Here is a 19,738-nt window from a genome sequence, read left to right on the forward strand (position 1 = left end):
AACCACCATTTTATTCTCTAGGGCAGGGGTCTCCAAAGTACGGCCCGCGGGCCACATCCGGCCCGCCAGGCCATTTCCTCCAGGCCGCAGCTGGAGTCCTTAGTCCACCTGTTAGTTGTGGAACCTGCGCTGCATAGTCGTCCCCAGCAATATGCAGCGCAGGTCCGGCAATCCCTCCCGGCATCTCACTGTGTTGGCTGCTAGGTCAACGGGCATCCTAGCAGCCAATGAGGTGTTTGACCTGCTCCTGCCTCGCTGCTAACCAGTAACGAGTGTGTAATACCAGCGGAGCAGGAGTCCGGAAGTGCAGCAGGTCTGCACAGCCAGTGTGTGTAACGTCTGACGCGCTGGTAAAGTACACATGCAAGGAGGGGGGCTGATGCGAGATGGTTACACTTGTGTGGAGGGTGGGTTGAATGGCTCTGATGTGGCACAAACATCTGGCTGATGACATTGATGGGGACACCAGTGGGTGGGGGTGGTCTAATGGGGACACCAGTGGGGGGTGCTCGAATAGGGACACAGATGTGTGGGGACACCAATGTGGGGACACGGATGTATGGGGAGACTGATGGGGACACGGATGTATGGGGAGACTGATGAGGACACGGCTGTATGGGGAGACTGATGGGGACACGGCTGTATGGGGAGACTGGTGGGGACACGGCTGTATGGGGAGACTGGTGGGGACACGGCTGTATGGGGAGACTGGTGGGGACACGGCTGTATGGGGAGACTGGTGGGGACACGGCTGTATGGGGAGACTGGTGGGGACACGGCTGTATGGGGAGACTGGTGGGGACACGGCTGTATGGGGAGACTGGTGGGGACGCGGCTGTATGGGTAGACTGGTGGGGACGCGGCTGTATGGGTAGACTGGTGGGGACGCGGCTGTATGGGTAGACTGGTGGGGACACGGCTGTATGGGGAGACTGGTGGGGACACGGCTGTATGGGGAGACTGGTGGGGACACGGCTGTATGGGGAGACTGGTGGGGACACGGCTGTATGGGGAGACTGGTGGGGACACGGCTGTATGGGGAGACTGGTGGGGACACGGCTGTATGGGGAGACTGGTGGGGACACGGCTGTATGGGGAGACTGGTGGGGACACGGCTGTATGGGGAGACTGGTGGGGACACGGCTGTATGGGGAGACTGGTGGGGACACGGCTGTATGGGGAGACTGGTGGGGACGCGGCTGTATGGGGAGACTGGTGGGGACACGGCTGTATGGGGAGACTGGTGGGGACACGGCTGTATGGGGAGACTGGTGGGGACACGGATGTATGGGGAGACTGGTGGGGACACGGCTGTATGGGGAGACTGGTGGGGACACGGCTGTATGGGGAGACTGGTGGGGACACGGCTGTATGGGGAGACTGGTGGGGACACGGATGTATGGGGAGACTGGTGGGGACAGCTGCTCAATAGGGTTTAGATCTGAAGACATGCTTGGCGAGTCAATCACCTTTACCTTTGGCTTCTTTAGCAAGTCAGTGGTCTTTTTGGAGGTGCGTTTGGGATCATTATCCTGTTGGAATGTTGCCCTGCCACCCAGTCTCTAAAGGCAGGGGATCATGCTCTGTTTCAGTATGTCACAGTACCTGTTGGCATTCATGGTTCCCTCAATGAACTGTAGCTCCCAGTGCTGGTGTTCTGCCGAAAATGTTCCACCGGCGGATTAGGACCCCCCTGTACTGCGCAGGCGTGGCGCTTGTGCAGTACGAACCTCAACCGAGCCTCCGAAAATAGCCGGAACAGGTAGAGCTGAGAGTCTGCTCTACATGGCGCATGCGCAATGACTATCGCAAATGCCGCACGCTCCCCGATGCTAGTGCTTCTCTGCAAGGGGGAGGTGATTTTACCAATAAAGTACACGTCTTAGTGGGGGGTGTTAAGCGGATTTGCACATTTGACTCTCAGCTCTACCTGTTCGGCTATTTTCTGGGACTGGGTGCCACGCCTAAGCAGTACAAGGGGGTCCTTATCCGCTGGGCGGAACTTATTCGGCAGCACTTATACAGCCCCATACCATGGCATTCCCACCACCATGCTTGACAGTAGGCAAGACGCACTTGCCTTTGTACTCCTCACCTGGTTGCCACCACACACGCATGACACCATCTGAACCAAATAAGTTTATCTTGGTCTCATCAGACCACAGCACATGGTTCCAGTAATCCACATCCTTAGTCTGCTTATTTTCAGCAAACTGTTTGTAGGCTTTCTTGTGCATCATCTATAGAAGAGGCTTCCTTCTGGGATGACAGCCATGCAGACCAATTTGATGCAGTGTGCGGCGTATGGTCTGAGCACTGACAGGCTGACCCCACACCCCTTTAACCTCTGCAGCAATGCTGGCAGCACTCATATGTCTATTTCCCAAAGACAACCTCTGGATATGATGCTGAGCACGTGTATTCAACTTCTTTGGTCGACCATGGCGAGGCCTGTTCTGAGTGAAACCTGTCCTGTTAAACTGCTGTATGGTCTTGGCCACCGTGCTGCAGCTCAGTTTCAGGGTCTTGGCAATCTTCTTATAGGCAAAGTCCAGATGAGCAATGAGGAAAAAATTGCCGCTCACCAAGCCTCTGAGTCTTTATGATGCTCCTGCCCTGATTTGAACATGGGTGCTGGCTCTGCACAAGCTTGCAAGAAAGGAAATCATCCTGGACTGCCGCACTCCATATAAGACGTTCTTTATTGAAGGTAAAATCCCAATCGCAGCATACAGTCAAACTTGCAATGAAGACAGGGACAAGGCTAACGCGTTTCATAGCTATGACCTAGTCGCCTTCTATGAACTCAATTGGAAAGCAGCAAGTCAAACTTCGATGACAGCTGACATCCAACTTTGTTAAACCCAGACAAGCACAGTGCAGCCAAAACGAGGACCACGCTAACGTTTTCATGAACTTGATCAGAGATCAACACTGCATTGGATGAAACGTTAGAGAGGTGGTCTTGGTGGGGCTACAGTCTGTTATGTTGGGGTTTGGTAAAATTGGACGTCATTGTTGTGTGATTTTTCTAGTTGTTGGGCATGAAGAGATGCCCAAACTATCCGTCTCCTACCCTGGCCACAGTCAGAGATAGTACTCCACAGCACACATTAGTGAAGGAACCAGACACCACTGTCCGTTGTCTCCTTGCACCAGTGGTGTCTATTTTATTCCTTCACTCTTGACCCTCCCTAGACTTGGCTACAGGCTCCTCTGTAGTGTTAGTTTATTTATATGCGTGAACTACATCTGTCCTATGTATTTGATTTTACCTATCAATTTTATATTTTACATTTTTTATTTTTTATTATTATTTTCATTTATTCGCTGTTTGTCTGGAGTTGAGCTTTAAGTGGATATTTAGCATTCTGTTGTCTGTGCAGGCTACAAAGGACCCTTCGAGGCAACCCATTTGTGGAACAGTATCATCCATGGCCTGAAAACTCAAGTGGAAGTAAGGAGCAGACGCCAGCATCTCCGAACATACCCAAACTGTTTCCTTGGCTCTGACGCTGTAGATGTTGTTCTGTGTCATCTTATGCAAAATATGTATTTAAGCAGCTATGATATATCTCGGACTAAAGGCATACAGTTGTGCCAAGCACTCATGGATCACAAAATATTTGAGCCCGTTGGTTCAAAGCTTTTTAAGGCTGAAGCTGAACTTGTCTTTGAGGACAGCAATAGTCATTTATACCGATTTGTGGAGTCCAAAGGCGGTCCAGTCTACTCGGTAGACGATAAGAGCTTTGGGAAGGAGAGGAGACGGTCCAGGTGAGGCAATAATATAACACTATAATGCTGGGGTTGACAAATTTGCTTGGAATCTAGGAGCCAGGTAAAAAAGTTAGGAGCCAGAAAACGCGCCCCGTCCCGACGAGCTTGCGCGCAGAAGCGAACACATACGTGAGCAGCGCCCGCATATGTAAACGTGTTCAAACCACACGTGAGGTATCGCCGCGATTGGTAGAGCGAGAGCAATAATTCTAGCCCTAGACCTCCTCTGTAACTCAAAACATGCAACCTGTAGATTTTTTTTAAACGTCGCCTATGAAGATTTTAAAGGGTAAAAGTTTGTCGGCATTCCACGAGCGGACGCAATTTTGAAGCGTGACATGTTGGGTATGAATTTACTCGGCGTAACATTATCTTTCATAATATAAAAAAAAAATGGGGATAACTTTACTGTTGTCTTATTTTTTTAATTTAAAGTGTCATTTTTTCACAAAAAAAGTGCGCTTGTAAGACCGCTGCGCAAATACGGCGCGACAGAAAGTATTGCAACGATCGCCATTTAATTCTCCATTTAATTCTCTAGGGTGTTAGGGTGTTAGGATTAAAAATATATATAATGTTTGGGGGTTCTAATTAGAGGGAAGAAGATGGCAGTGAAAAACACATTAGAATTGCTGTTTAACTTGTAATGCTTAACTTGTAATACCAACGGCCACCACCAGATGGCGCCAGCTCACATCTGGTGGTAATAACTTGTAATACCAACGGCTCACCACCAGATGGCCCCAGCTCACAAAAAAAAAACAACTTTTTTTTTGCCCCCCTTCCAATTCAAGTCGCCAGGACCCTATTTCTAGTCGCCATGGCGACCTGGCGCCCGGGATTTGTCGAGCCCTGCTATAATGTGTTCTATCCAGGGTGGATATAAATCAATATTATTATTAATAATAATATTACATTTTCAAATGTTTTTGGAGTAAAAATCTATCTAAAGATAGTTTTTTTTTTTTTCTATTTAAGCTACATTAATAATTGTGTTTTTTCAGCATGAAATGGAGCTTAGTTATGTAGCATGAGGCTGTATTCTGCAATATTTAAATTTTTGGTAAACTCATTTAATGAATCCAAGCTCATAACCTGCACTGCATTGATGCATATACACAATTTCACAGTAACAATGAGATAAAACAAAGTTCAGGAATATTCCAAATCCTATTGTTTTGCAACTATATGTACACTTCAAACTGTATGATTGAATCAGTTCTGATATCACTGTTTTACTAACCTGACAGCTTATTATTCTAAATAGGAAACATGCATTTTGTTTGCAAATATTTAAAGATTCTGCCAGCAAGGCTGAGTCCTTACATTTAAAGAGCACCTGTCATTTCAGATCCATTATGGCAGCGCCTGTTAGCCGGCATCCACTCACCTGCTGCCACCACTTCCCTCACTTTGTTGTGTCACTGCCGCATCACCAGCCGTCCCATTAAATTGAATGAGACTGTCGGTGAGTCAACAGCGGTTAAGAGGAGGAGCCGCTGTGGAACAGAAATGACAGTTGCTCTTTTAAAAATTATGATTTAAAGCGGGGTTCCAACCACAATTAGCATTTTTTAAATGTATGTCCTTTCATCATGCGTTTTTAGAATATAAATCTGGTCACTTACTATTTTACAATCCGCATAGATATTCAAAAAAGATAGTTTATAAACTATGTCCACACCGTTGTCATTTTGCTTGTGGGCATTGTGAAGCCTACAAGCACTTCCTGGAAGTCTTGGATGGGGAGTGATAATTGGGTAGCGCACTGCATCCTGGGAAATTATGACACACATTTCCCAGGAGCATTAGAGGGAGATGTCAGAATCCTAGGTGATTCCAAAGGCAGATTTCGTGGGACCGCATAGCAACAGGCATTTCCAGATGAGTAAAACATTTTTTTTTTTTTTTTAGGTCTAATGAGCACAATAATGAAAAAAAAAAATTTGGGATGGAAACTCCACTTTAAATCAAGCTATTTTACTAGTGGTTTAAATCAAATCATTCCTGGTTCTATCTGACAAAATAGCACTACTATTATGCCGCGTACATACGATCGGATTTCTGATGGAATAAAATCCGATGGATTTTTTCGTCTAATTCCGATGAAGCTAAATTTCATCAGTCTTGCATACACACCATCAGACTAAATTCCGACCGTGCCAAAACGCGGTGACGTAAAACACTACAAGGAGCCGGAAAAAAAAAAAAGTTAAATGCTTCTGAACATGCGTTGACTTGATTCTGAGCATGCGTGAATTTTTCTCAGATGAAGTTCCACACAGACGATCGGAATTTACTATCTTTTTTTTTTTTTTTTGTCATCGAAAAAATTTAAACATTTTCTATTTTTTTTACACCGATGGGGCCCACACACGATCGCGTGTACACGGCATTAGAGTAGTGTTTTTAGTACTCGCCTTTGTTTAATCTTGACTCCTGTTCTCCTTCACTCAACATCCGTTAAAGTGGTGTCTTTATATTTTAGCAGCGTTCTTGATTTCTCCAGCAGCCCCATATGCTGGGGTTCTCTATTATGCAACTTTCCTTCTGAAAGGGCAAGTCTACTTGAAATGAATAATTCTTTTATACTAGATTCAGTCTGGTTTTAATCTCCAACCAGTTGTAAAAGTTGAAGACCCCTGTGAGGAGATTCTCCTGTTGGTCCAGACATGGCTTTGACTAAAGATAGATGTTATATTTTAGCAGCGACTTCTAAAATTGGCCTGAATAGCACTAAATTAAGAGAATATTACTTTTTTTTTTTTTTTTTTATGTTTTTGCTGTTCCATTTTTACAATTTCTTGCTTTTGTTATATTATGCATGCCTTTTATAATGTGATTTAATAATGGGGAAGATTCAATAGTAATAATTGTATTTTTTTATTAAGTACTCTTAAAGCTTCAAGCTGGATATAGTAAAATCATGTTAAGTACATACAGTATATCATGTGGGGTTTTTTCTCGAGTCGTCTTCCAGGACGGCACCTTGAGAGTAGACTGGCTTCACCTGACAGGAAACACAATCAAAAAGAGGTTTAAAAACCCAGCCCCTCCCCGTGCACCTCAGTTCATGATTGTGTTTCCCCCAGCGAAACGTTTTTTTTGTTTTCTAAAAAGACCTAAGGCCTGGGGCTGGTGGTCCCCCTACTGGAATATGAGCCATGGGTCCTGGGAGGCCTTGAGCTCAGTGAGGCTATTGCCGGTCCAGAGGGTCTCCCTGTATTGAGGGGGGGGGGGGGGGCGGAAGGAAAACTTTGTGTTGGAAATCCCCCCCTGCTAGGTGTATCTGGGATAGTGGCTACCTCAGAACACCTAGGTGGCTGGAATCCCTCTCTCCCGAGCGTCCTCCTACCTGCTGGGCCGGGTAATGACGCATCTCCGCGCTGTGGATCCGGCTGCTGTTCTCCCAGGCTCGTTTCTCGGTGGAGCCAGCATTTCGACGCTGCGTCGATGGCGGCGCATGGTGATGACGCACTTCCGGTTCCGGTCTTCACCAAAATGGCGGCTGCCATCGGCGTTAGCCCACACGCACGGAGCGCAGCAGGGGAGAGAGTGGCGCCCGATTCGACGCTGCCATGGAGCGTGAGGACCGCCCGGCACTAACCGCTGCTGCAGAGGAAGCCACCAGGGGTGAGTCTACCTCTAAAAAGGCTTCATTGGGGCACTTGGACTGGGTCCTTATTCCCCACACACCCCCCTTCCCTTCCCCTACTCCTTTTGTATTAAAGCCTTGTCTTTTACTTTCAGGGGAAGAGGTTACTGCCCAGGGGGAGGCTTCTAGTGTTTCTGCTAAACATACATCTAAAGCTAAAAGATGTGGGAATTGTAGCATTAAGCTAGCCACAGACTATTCCAAGCTTTTGTGTGCTAAGTGCATTCAAAAACTCACAGGGAAGGAAACTTCGCTAATAATGAAAGAATTCCTGACAGTTCAGTCAGAGATGCTTTCCACATTAAAAGAGTTTAAGGAAGTCTTAAAAACCAAAGAACCTGATCCCCTAGCACCTGGACCCTCCTCACAGGAAAGCTTATCCACCTCGGCTCCAAAATTATTGAGGGCTAGGGACGTTCTTCTGTCAGACTCTGAGGATTCGGAGGCTCAGGAAGAAGGTCTCATTGATAGCCAGACAGATGAGGAGGATGAAGATGCTAGATCAGGCAAATTCATTTTTTCAGCAGATGACATGGGTGGTTTACTGGCGGCTATCTATACCTCTGAGGGGATTCAGCAGCCGGCCGAACTAGTGTCAGCACAGGATAAGATGTACCAGGGTTTGGCTAAGCCCCAGCCGAAGGTTATCCCAGTTCACCAATCTCTTCAGGACTTAGTTCTAAGAGAGTGGGCTGAACCTGAAAAGAAGTTACTAAGGTACAAAACCTGGAAAAGACGCTGTCCCTTTAAGGAGGAACTATAAAACAAATTTTTCAAAGTCCCTAAACTAGACGCTTCCCTAGCTCAACTGTCCAGACAGTCTGACCTTTCCTTTGAGGATGCTGGGAATTTAAAAGATTCACTAGACAGACGGGCAGAGACCTCCCTTCGCAGGGCCTGGGAGGCTAATGCGGCAGCCCTTGGGCCCGCCCTGGCCTCATCCTGCATTGCCAGGAATACGGATACCTGGCTATCCAGGATGTTGGAACATATCCCGCAGACTTCAAAGTTTAAGGATATCCGAGATTCCCTTAGTCATAGGTAGCGCTGTCGCCTATCTAGCAGACGCATCAATTGAGTCCGCTCGAGCCTCTGCTAAAACGGGCGCTCTTATTAACGCATCAAGAAGGGCACTATGGCTCAAAACATGGGAAGGAGATCTGGCCTCCAAATCCCGTCTCTGTGCCCTGCCCTTTGAGGGATCCCTCCTCTTTGGGACAGGTTTAGACCAGGCTCTAACTAGGGCCTCAGAAAAGGGTAAACGGTTCCCTCCCAAACCTAAACAAAATAGGAGATTTTTTCGAGGCCCCCAGAATAAAAACCGACCTTCAGACCGAAGAGCGGCCTTTAATAGGAGGTGGATCACAGGAAAGGATAAACCAAAAGGGGGAATCCTTTTCCCTGATCCTAAACCCGCTGGGAAAGACTCCAAGTGACTCGAGAGTCGGGGGAAGGCTCTCCCGATTTCTTCCAGCTTGGGAAAGCATAACGCGGAGTCCTTTATATTTTGCAGATAGTGAAGGAAGGCTACAGATTGGAATTCCGCCATCTTCCCCCACCAATTTTCCTCCTCACTCATTTACCCCAAAATCCTCTCAAAGCGGCAAGCCTTCTAGGGAATGTGTCAGACCTAGCACAACAGGGGGTCATAGTCCCAGTTCCGGTAGACCAACAGGGTCAGGGGGTGTACTCTCACATCTTCGTAGTACCAAAGCCCTCGGGAAAATTCCGTCTAATCATAAACTTAAAACCCCTGAATACTTATCTCCTCTACAAGAGGTTCCGCATGGAGAACATTTACAGTCTCAAAGGACTTCTTTTAGAAGGGGTATTTATGATAACCATAGACCTGAAGAACGCCTACCTCCATGTCCCCATTTACCAGGACCATCAAAGATTCCTGAGATTCGCCATTGTTTCCCCTCAGGGGATCCAACACTGGCAATTCACTAGGGGTGCAACGGATCAAAAAACTCACGGATCGGATCGATCCTCGGATCAGGAGTCACGGATCGGATCATTTTCGGATCAGCAAAAAAAAAAAAAAAGGGTCCGTTTTTTCATTGGTCCAAAAAAAAAATATATATATATATATATATATATATATATATATATATATATATATATATATATATATATATATATATATATATATATATATATATATATATATATATATATATATATATATAATAAAATAATATTTTTTTTTTTTGGACCAATTAAAAAAAGGAACCTTTTTTTTTTTTTTTTTTTGCTGATCCGAAAAAAGAGCACAATAGCAATTCACAGGGGTGGATTAAAGAGGAAGCAGGTGAGGCTGTTTGGGACTTAAAGTACAATCTTGATGTTTTTACAGCAATTATATATATATATATATATATATATATATATATATATAATATATATTTTTTTTTTTTGCTGTAAAAACATCAAGATTGTACTTTAAGTCCCAAACAGCCTCACCTGCTTCCTCTTTAATCCACCCCTGTGAATTGCTATTGTGCTCTTTTTTCCCCCTTTCCCCCCCCTCCTCTCACACTAGTGCTTCACTGCTAACATTCCCATTCAGCTTGCTAGAGCCCAGTGCACAGCGTGACACGCCTCCCCGGGGAGGCGTGTCACGCTGGGCTCTGGCAAGCAGACTGGCCGCCGCTCCGGAGCTAGGCCGAAGCCGGGGACTTTCCTAGGCCTAGGCTCCGGAGCGCTCCGCGGATCGCGGGGTGTGCCGATCCGAACGGGGTGGCCCGTTCGGATCACGGATCGGTGACGATCCGTTACACCCCTACAATTCACCGCTCTCCCCTTTGGGCTTGCCTCCAGCCCAAGAGTTTTCACAAAGGTGCTAGCAGAGGTGGTCGCCTTTCTACATCTGAAGGGCATCTCCCTTGTTCCCTACCTCGACGATCTGCTGCTGTTCAATCCCAGTCGAGCACTTCTTCTCACGGACCTGACCACCGTCCTGACTACACTGGAATCCTTAGGATGGATTATAAACAGAGAAAAATCTTCTCTCCTCCCAGAACAGAGAAAGATCTATCTGGGATTCTTAATAGATTCCTTAGAGAAAAAGCTTCTCCTACCAGTAGACAAGGTCCAGAGACTCATCTCAGTGGTCAGGTCTGTCAGGGGAACAGCAGATATTTCACTCAGGGAGATCATGAGGTTGTTGGGACTTATGACCTCATGCATCCCAGCAGTTCCGTGGGCCCAGCTCCACTACAGGCCACTACAGGCCTTCCTCCTCTCCTCCTGGGACGGGAAGGAAACATCCCTAGACTCCAGGGTCTCCATTCCAGAGTCGGTAAAGAACACTCGAGTGGTGGCTCATTCCTCGGAACTTGGAAAGAGGCCTTCAGTGGAACCAGTCAAACCCCCTCAGGATAACCACGGATGCCAGCTCCTGGGGATGGGGAGCCCACATGGCGGGCATACAGGCCCAGGGTTCCTGGGATCGACACCAAAGGGAGTCGTCTTCCAACTTCCGAGAATTATCAGCGGTCGGAAGAGCCTTGGAAGCGTTCGAGGAGAGAATCCTGAACCAGGAAATACAAATTCTCTCCGACAACGCGACCACGGTGGCGTTCCTGAACCATCAGGGAGGCACCAGGTCCCGTTCGCTCCTAAGGTTGTCCCTAGAAATTCTAGGCTGGGCAGAACAGAGGGTCCGCTCCCTGTCAGCAGTTCACATCAGGGGAGTCCTAAACCTAGAAGCGGACTTTCTAAGCCGCCAACCCATTCTCCAGGGAGAGTGGGAACTAAGTCAGGAGGTCTTCGATTGGGTATGTCATCATTTCGGCATCCCAGAAATAGACCTCTTTGCTCACAGGAGGAACAAGAAGATAGAAAGGTTCTTCTCCCTCTCCCGGGATCAGGGATCGGAAGGTGTGGACGCGTTGGCCCAGGCCTGGACATTTTACCTAGCCTATGCCTTCCCTCCCCTGAATCTGATCCCGAGGGTATTGCAAAAACTGAGTCGTTCACAAGGGAAAGCTGATCCTGATCGCTCCCTGGTGGCCCAAAAGATCTTGGTTTCCAATGTTGGAACAGTGGTCAGTCCTTCCTCCCCTCCCTCTCCCGGTCCGGGTGGACCTTCTGCGGCAGGGGCTGATCTTTCATCCAGAGCCAGGCTTTTTCAGTCTGACGGCCTGGTACTTGAGAGGTGGAACCTGCAAGGAAGGGTTGCTCAGAGAAGGTAATAGATACCCTCTTAGCGAGTCGTAAGGAAGTTACCAGGAAGATCTATGCCAAGACCTGGGGAGTGTTTTCACGCTGGTGCGCGGCAAGACAAGCTCCACTACCCGAAATATCAGTTATCTTGGAGTTCCTTCAGGAAGGGGTAGATCTAGGTCTAGCTACGAGAACCCTAAGAGTACAGGTTGCCGCCTTGTCCTACTTTTTAGACAAGAGGCTGGCTCTGGATCGTCTTATTAAGAGGTTCCTGACGGCCAGGGATAGGTTGTCACCTATACAGATATCCAGAGTTCCCCCTTGGGACCTCTCCCTGGTGTTAGATCAGCTATCCAAACCTCCGTTTGAACCGATAGACAGCATTCCGGTTAGGCTGTTAGTATTTAAATTCTCCTTTCTTTTGGCCATCACCACTGCCAAAAGAATAGGAGACATGCAAGCGCTCTCAATCAAAGAGCCTTATTTTCGTTTATTTGAGGACAGGGTAGTCCTAAGTCAGGATCCCCTGTACCTACCTAAGGTGGCAACGAAGTTCCATAGGTCACAAGAAATTATACTTCCTTCTTTTTGCGCAAACCCACAGAATGAAAGAGAACGAACCTTTCATTGTTTGGATGTAAGACGCTGTTTGTTAATTTATTTAGAAAGGGTGAGCGAGTTCAGACGCTCATCACACTTGCTAATCAACTTTTCAGGACAGAAAAAGGGTTGCCAAGCATCTAGAGCCTCCATATCTAGATGGATAAGACAGGCAATTTCAGTAGCATACAGTAAGGCTGGCAAAACAGTACCTAAAGTCAAGGCACATTCCACGAGATCTATAGCAACCTCCTGGGCAGAGAGAGCAGGAGTTTCAGTGGAACAAATCTGTAGATCAGCAACGTGGTCAAGCCAGAACACCTTTCTAAAACACTACCGAGTGGAACTCCTGTCACCCCAAGACTTGACGTTTGGCAGAAGAGTCCTGCAGGCAGTGGTCCCGCCCTAAGGTAGGCCTGAGGGTTACTTGCTTATCTCTCAAGGTGCCGTCCTGGAAGACGACTCGAGAAAATACCAGTTACTCACCGGTAGCTGTTTTTCTATGAGTCTTACAGGACGGCAGGCCTATTTCCCACCCTGATGACTTTGTATGGTTTGTATTTTCATATACTGGTTCCCGTGCTCTTATGGTGGTTACTTTATCACGAACTGAGGTGCACGGGGAGGGGCGGGGTTTTTAAACCTCTTTTTGATTGTGTTTCCTGTCAGGTGAAGCCAGTCTACTCTCAAGGTGCCGTCCTGTAAGACTCATAGAAAAACAGCTACCGGTGAGTAACTGGTTTTTTTTTTTCTTTTTGTTAGGACGGACCGTATTGTAACAATATGTAACCCTTTAGCCTTAGACTCTGCAAACGAGAAGCTAAATATACTGCTTCACTGCATTTGTGAGCATCCTAATGCACATATGACCTCTGAAATCGGTAAACAAACCAGTGCCCTGTCACAAAAAGGTAAGCCACGTGGCAGTATTTGTTAGCTACTGTGTTCTAAAACTGAAGTTCACAGCAGTTCTTTACTCAATTAACAGCGCTATAGGAGTGGAGGTACTTTTGGCAGCCTGCCCCAATGACTGTTTACGTAGGAACTACTGTATAAGAAGAAATATGATGTGCAGGTAATCTGTATGCTGAAAGCAATGAAGTTGGATAAAAAATATCTTGCTGTGGTTGACAATGTCTGGGATACACCTAGGGGAATATGTTGTTATAACCTGTTAGTCTGTAGATAACGTATGTATGAAAACTCAGTGATGCAATGTTTTAGCTCCACCTGCTGGCTCCATAGAAGACTACATATTCTTTAATTTACTGTATTTGCTGGCGTATAAGACTACCTTTTACACTTTAAAAAACTGGCCAAAAAGCAGGGGTCGTCTTATACGCCGGGTCAGCTGCTCGGATGCCTGCTGGATGAGCAGTAATACTGTATGTAGCTTCGGCTACGTACAGTATATACCGCTTAGCCAATACCGGTGAGCGATTTATTCAAATGAATACAGAGCCTGCTCGGATTGGAGTAACAACCTCTGCCAATCCAAGCAGACTCAATACAGTAGCCTGCTCGGATTGGCTTAGAGCAGTGTTTCTCAATTCCAGTCCTCAGGCCCCCCCAACAGGTCAGGTTTTCCCTCAGATGAAAAGGCTGTGGTGATTACTAAGGCAGTGAAACTGATCAAATCACCTGTGCAAAATAATGGAAATCCTGAAAACCTGACCTGTTGGGGGGGCCTGAGGACTGAAATTGAGAAACACTGGCTTAGAGTGAGAGAGGCGTGGGCTGATGATGTTACAGCCTCTGCCAATCCAAGCAGGCTTTGTATTCATTAATAGAATACATTGCTCGCCATGATTGGCTCCAACTCCAGCAAGAATGAAGAAGAATATGGCTCCAGAAGAAATATGAAGCGTCGGAAACCTCGGAAGTGGGTCGTTTTATACAGTGAGTACAGGCAAAAAATCTTTAAAAAAGTGTAAAATTAGGGGGTCGTCTTATACGCCTGGTCGCCTTATACACCGGCAAATACGGTATATTAAAGAGAAACAATAAAAAAATATATATTACAGTATCTCACAAAAGTGAGTACACCCCTCACATTTGTGTAAATATTTGATATCTTTTCATGTGACAACACTGAATAAATGACACTACAATGTAAAGTCGTGAGTGTAACCGTGTAAATTTGTGTGTGGGTTTTTTTTTTTTTTTTCCTAAATTCCAGCTCCCCTATGCATACTTTTTTTGCAAAATTATTAAATCTACAGTCACTTACTTTTTCTTGTCCTAATCCACGTTTCAATTAGTAATGTGTTCTTCCTGATCAGACTTTAGGTCATGACACAGGAAGGAGTTGACCAGCTGATCTCATTAGCATCCACCCTCCCATTCCCGGGTGCACATTTTTTAAATGAAATGCAATCAATCGGATTGTATAGTGTATGGCCATGTTTATGCACCTAAAATTACTAGTTGCGCTTTCAGTGCCATTAATTGTTAATGGCACACCAAACACAGAAGAAAACACATTTTGCCATGTGAAAAAAATGAGGGGCAAATGCTGTAAAACGCACAGAAAAAAAACACAACGCACAACCCAAAAAACGACAATGTCTCATTAACCACATGTAGTGCAGCCAATTGAAATCAATAGGCTGCCCTATGGGTGTCACAGGAAAAACGAGACGCAATGTGCGCTCCCACTATGCTAGATGTGACTGGGGCCTGAAAGTGAAATTGGTGCGATAACACAAGAATAAGGCTCCATTTCACATATGTGCGTTTTTCTTGCATTTCAGAAATACGCTGCACCAAGCTCCACTCTAAAAAAAAGTTCTGAAGCTTCTTTGGGGGGATTGTATTGCATAGAGTAGCCCATTCAGGTGAATGGGCTGCCCTATGTGTGATGAGTGAAAATGCTCAAACACCCCCCTTGCTTAAAAAACATACAAAAAAAACACATGTGTGAATGGGGCTTGACAGCTGAGTGTTTCTGTCCACTCCCTTCTATGTACTTGTATAAAGATGGCCATACACTATGCAATCTGATTGTGTATTGAGTAAGGGCTCTTTCACATGGGCGGCCCGTTCAGGTCCGCCTGCAAGTTTTTTAGGCGGACCTGAACGGGCGCTCCGTGCTCCTCTATGGAGCCGCGGATGTCAGCAGTGACATGCCCGCTGACATCCGACCCGCTCCAAACCGCCAAAGTGACGGAGGAAAAACCTACTTTTCCATCCGTCTATCAGATGAACACGGACAGACGGTCTGTGTTCATCTGACCCCCCCCCCCCCATAGGGGAGAGCGGAGAAAAGACAGAGCCGTCCCTGCACAGTGTGCGGGGACCGCCCTGTCATCCGCCGGCTCAGCGGGGATCAACGGAGCGATCCCCGCTGAGCAAGCGGAGGTTCAAAAGTGAAATTACCCTATAACATCTCTGGCCAATCCCCTTCATTCATTGGATTATAGTTCTTTCAGTCACGGAGGTTTAGCATCACACATGTGGGCATTATCTAGGGCAGTCTGCCTAAGAACACTCCCTCAGAATGACATTGCCCATAGAGAGGTTATGCAATTATCAAAATGCCTTTAACTGCTTGCATAAGGGTGAGAGCTCTGGAAAAGAATACTACGGTGGGATGCTGTGATGTTTTCAGAAAGCTACGTATAGCACCCTGCCAGCCTTTTATCTGCCTAGATCTCATAGAGGTAGAGATAAGTCTAAAGCCCCGTACACACAATGAGATTATCGGATAAATGATCATCGTCGTTTTTTTTTTTTTTTTTTGCATGCTAATCGCACGTCAAATCCGATTTTCCTACGACCAAATAAAAATTTGGAAGTGATGTCATGTGTTGTAATGCATTAGTATTGCATTTTCGAACAACGGCTGTACTGATTAAACGAAAATCGTACGATCTGGCAAATTTTGTGCATGTCCGATAGAATAATATCGGATGAACTGTCATGATCGGCTCTCAAAAGTTCTGTACTAATGATCTGATTTATCATACAATCGGTTTGAAAGCGTAATTTTCCTATGCTTTTCGGATCATGTGTATAGGGCATAAGGCTGGATTCACATCTATGCATTTTTAGTGCTTTTTGCTACAGAACGTGTTCCATAGGAAACCATGTTAAATGGACTGTAGTGCTAATCTGCAAAAAGCACAAAAAATGCCTAGATGTGAATCCAACCTAAAATAAGGTCTGCAAATGGAATGGCTTTATTTAAAAATGTCATTAGCCTGTTAATGGTTGGGACTAGGAAATGCAAAATTTAGCTTTAACTAAACTTCACTTTTATTCTATTTTAAAAAAAAAATTATTTTTTTTCCATGTCGTTCCTTGCTTATTGCTAACAGTCTGTTTTTTGTTTTATACCAAGATACTGAAAATGTGTGGAAACAGCAGGTTATGGTACGACTTTTACAGCTTGTAGACATACCCATTTTGGAAGACATCTTGGATTCCCCAGCAAAAGCGGACAAGAAGCATTTCACAGATTATATTGTTTCAAATACTTTCTTAGACCGAGAAATCATGCAGACACTACAACTTCCAAAGTAAGTACTGTTTTTATATACTGTACATTTTGTAACTGGGGAGAAGTCAGTGATGTGGTTTACCAGTGTCCCTGTATAGTGAGTGTCACTGCTTCTGTGAGTACAAAGCTTTCTCTAATTGGCTAAGGTGGAGTTTGTGACATCGGCCCACCTCTTCATCTCAACCTATCGGAGGATTCTAGAATACAAACCTTCCTCTGAATGGCTGAACAGCCCTAAGCTCAACTCCGTTATTTTTTAGGTGGGTCTGTTTGTTATGGAAAGTTCTTGTCCCACTGTCAGAACACAGCACTGCATGCGCTGAGGCTATATATACAGTTTCTATAGCACTCCCAGATGCTGCAACTGTTAGTGCAGGGCTTGACAAATTTTGCTTGGAATCTAGGAGCCAGCTAAAAAAGTTAGGAACATGCCCCATCCCGCCGAGCTCGTGTGCAGAAGCGAACGCATACGTGAGTAGCGCCCACATATGAAAGCGGTGTTCAAACCACACAAGTGAGGTATCGCTGCGATTGGTAGAGCAATAATTCTAGTTCTAGACCTCCTCTGTAACTCAAAACGTGCAACCTGTAGAATTTTTTTTAAACATCGCCTATGGAGATTTTAAAGGGTAAAAGTTTTGTCGCCATTCCATGAGCGGACGCAATTTTGAAGCGTTACTTTTTTTTTTCACAATATAAAATGGGGCTAACTTTACGTTTTTTTATTAAAAAAAAAAAGTGTATTTTTTCCAAAAAAAGTGTACTTGTAAGACCGCTGCGCAAATACGGTGTGACAAAGTATTGCAACGACTGCCATTTTATTCTCTAGGGTGTTAGAACCCCCAAACATATATATTTTTTATTCTAACTTCTAAGTAAAGGGAAGGAGATGGAAACAGGCTGGTAAGCTCCATTCGCATTGCTGGTTGTCTTGTCAGACCAACGGCCACCACAAGAGGGCACCAGATTCCAGAAGGCTGCAAAGCCACGACCTCAATTGCCGGCGCGGCCCGACGCGATCGCGAGGGGGTGCGCATGGAGACTGGGTACCCCAGCTGTGCCGCCCCAGGCGGCTAATTCTAGTCGCAATTGCGACCTGGCGCCCGGGGTTTGTGGAGCCCTGTGTTAGTGAGGTAAATAGTTATTTTAGGCCAACTTGGTCCAAACAAACTGTTTAACGTTAAATGAAACCTGGAGATCAGTTTTAAATAAGCCTGTTTTTGCTATGATGCTTAATTATTGTGAAATAGATACACAAATCGACCCAAAGGAGGACTAGAGATATAAATTAAAATAAATGATAAAGCGTGGATAAATAATAAACAGGAATATATAACCCATAAAAATTTGTTTCATCTTCTAAAGAACTGTAGTAACAACTTGTCTTGATTTTTAGATGTAGGAAACGGGTCCAGCAAGTTCCCCTAGTTATGCCTACATTATTTAGCAAACTAACTAGAAATCCTTATGACAATGAACCAGACATGGCCCCGGTAGTCAATTGCTGAACATTACTGTGAAATATATCACCTCCGGCATTTTAGTTCTCTCATTCACTTCCTGGTTTGCATCGCTCGTTCATGTAAGAACTACATTTCCCCATATGCATTGCGGCACGCCCAGTAATTCACACCTCCTTGAAGTCTCTAACACGTAGAGAGCGTCCTGCCGCACAGATGTAGTTCACAGGAGGGGGTGAACACGTTACTCACCACCGCAGTAAAGCCTCCCTTCACGGTGGTCAGTAAAATCAGACAAGCAGGAAGTGAACAGAACAGAGAAGAAATAGAGCAACTTCTGAGCAAAAACGAACAATGAGGAAGTGAAAAGAGGAATGTCTGCAGGTAAAGGATGCTTATTATGAAGAAAAAAAATTCCTTTACAATCACGTTAAAGGAGAATTCCAGCTTAAACCAAACTATTCTTAAAAATTCCCCTTTCCCCCTTCCCAATGCCTGTGCTGACTAACCAGTGTAAAAAAAGATATATACTTGCCTATTTTCAGCCTGTTCCGGCTGGTCACGTGATCCTGTGTTCCGGTCGTAGAGCAAAGAGCGCTCGACAATGGATGGAAAAGCCTGGGGCAGTGATGGGCTCCCTTGGCTCATCCTTTGTTGGCACTTCCTCCTCACCTGTAGCCATGGCTGGCTGACACAGGGGAGCTGGATCACATCACCAGACCAAAGTGGGCTTTCCCATCACATGTTTTCTTTAAATATATACAGGTTGGTCAGCATAGGTGGTAGGAGAAGGCAGGCAGAATTTTTAATGCTAGTTAGGTTGAAGATGAAATTCTACTTCTAAAGAGGAGCTCCAGGCTCCCGCCAAACAAAAATTTAAAGTCGTCAGTTACAAATACTGCAGCTGCTGACTTTATTATAAGGACACTTACCTGTCCAGGGATTCAGCGATGTCCTCATCCGAGCCGATTCTTCAATCTGCTTCAGGTGCAGACGCTGACATCCTAAATAAGGGAAACTGGCAGTGAAGCATTGACAGCTTAACAGTCTGGTTCCTACTATGAGTGCACAAGTCGGGCTTCGCTATGTAAATGGTCTGTAGTCTTCCATCTCAGATCGCTGCGTCGCAATCTAACTGAGGGTACTACCTGTCTCCCCACCCACCAAAAAAAAAAGTGCCAAATGTGACTGGTGGGATGCAAACAAGCAGAACTTCCCCTTTTGGGCATAGTTCTGCCTTAAAGTGGAGGTTCACCCACAAATGTTAATTGTTTAACCTTAGATGGATACTCATTTTGTCTAGGGGAATCGTTTTTTTTTTTTTTTAAATCGAAGCTGTACTTACCGTTGTAGAGAGCGATCTTCTCCGCCGCTTCCGGGTATGGGCTGCGGGACTGGGCGTTCCTATTTTGATTGACGGGCTTCCGACGGTCGCATCCATCGCGTTACGATTTTCCGAAAGTAGCCAAACGTCATTGCGCAGGTGCCGTATAGAGCCGCACCGACGTTCGGCTTCTTTCGGCTACTCGTGACGCGATGGATGCGACCGTCGGAAGACTGTCAATCAAAATA

The 19,738-nt window shown here is 45.7% G+C and overlaps 1 protein-coding gene across 1 annotated transcript in view; it reads left to right on the plus strand.

The window, feature by feature from the left end:
- The window catches only part of DEPDC4 (DEP domain containing 4), a 32,603-nt gene that overhangs the window by 1,854 nt on the left and 11,011 nt on the right, over window positions 1–19,738 (plus strand). Inside the window, exons 2-4 of the mRNA XM_040344331.1 lie at window positions 3,387–3,777; window positions 12,968–13,116; window positions 16,548–16,725. Of these exons, the coding sequence (XP_040200265.1) occupies window positions 3,387–3,777; window positions 12,968–13,116; window positions 16,548–16,725 (718 nt within the window). The remainder of the gene's footprint in view (window positions 1–3,386; window positions 3,778–12,967; window positions 13,117–16,547; window positions 16,726–19,738) is intronic.

The sequence above is a fragment of the Rana temporaria genome, chromosome 3 (genome assembly GCF_905171775.1).
Source record: "Rana temporaria chromosome 3, aRanTem1.1, whole genome shotgun sequence".
Taxonomy (NCBI): Eukaryota; Metazoa; Chordata; class Amphibia; order Anura; family Ranidae; genus Rana; species Rana temporaria.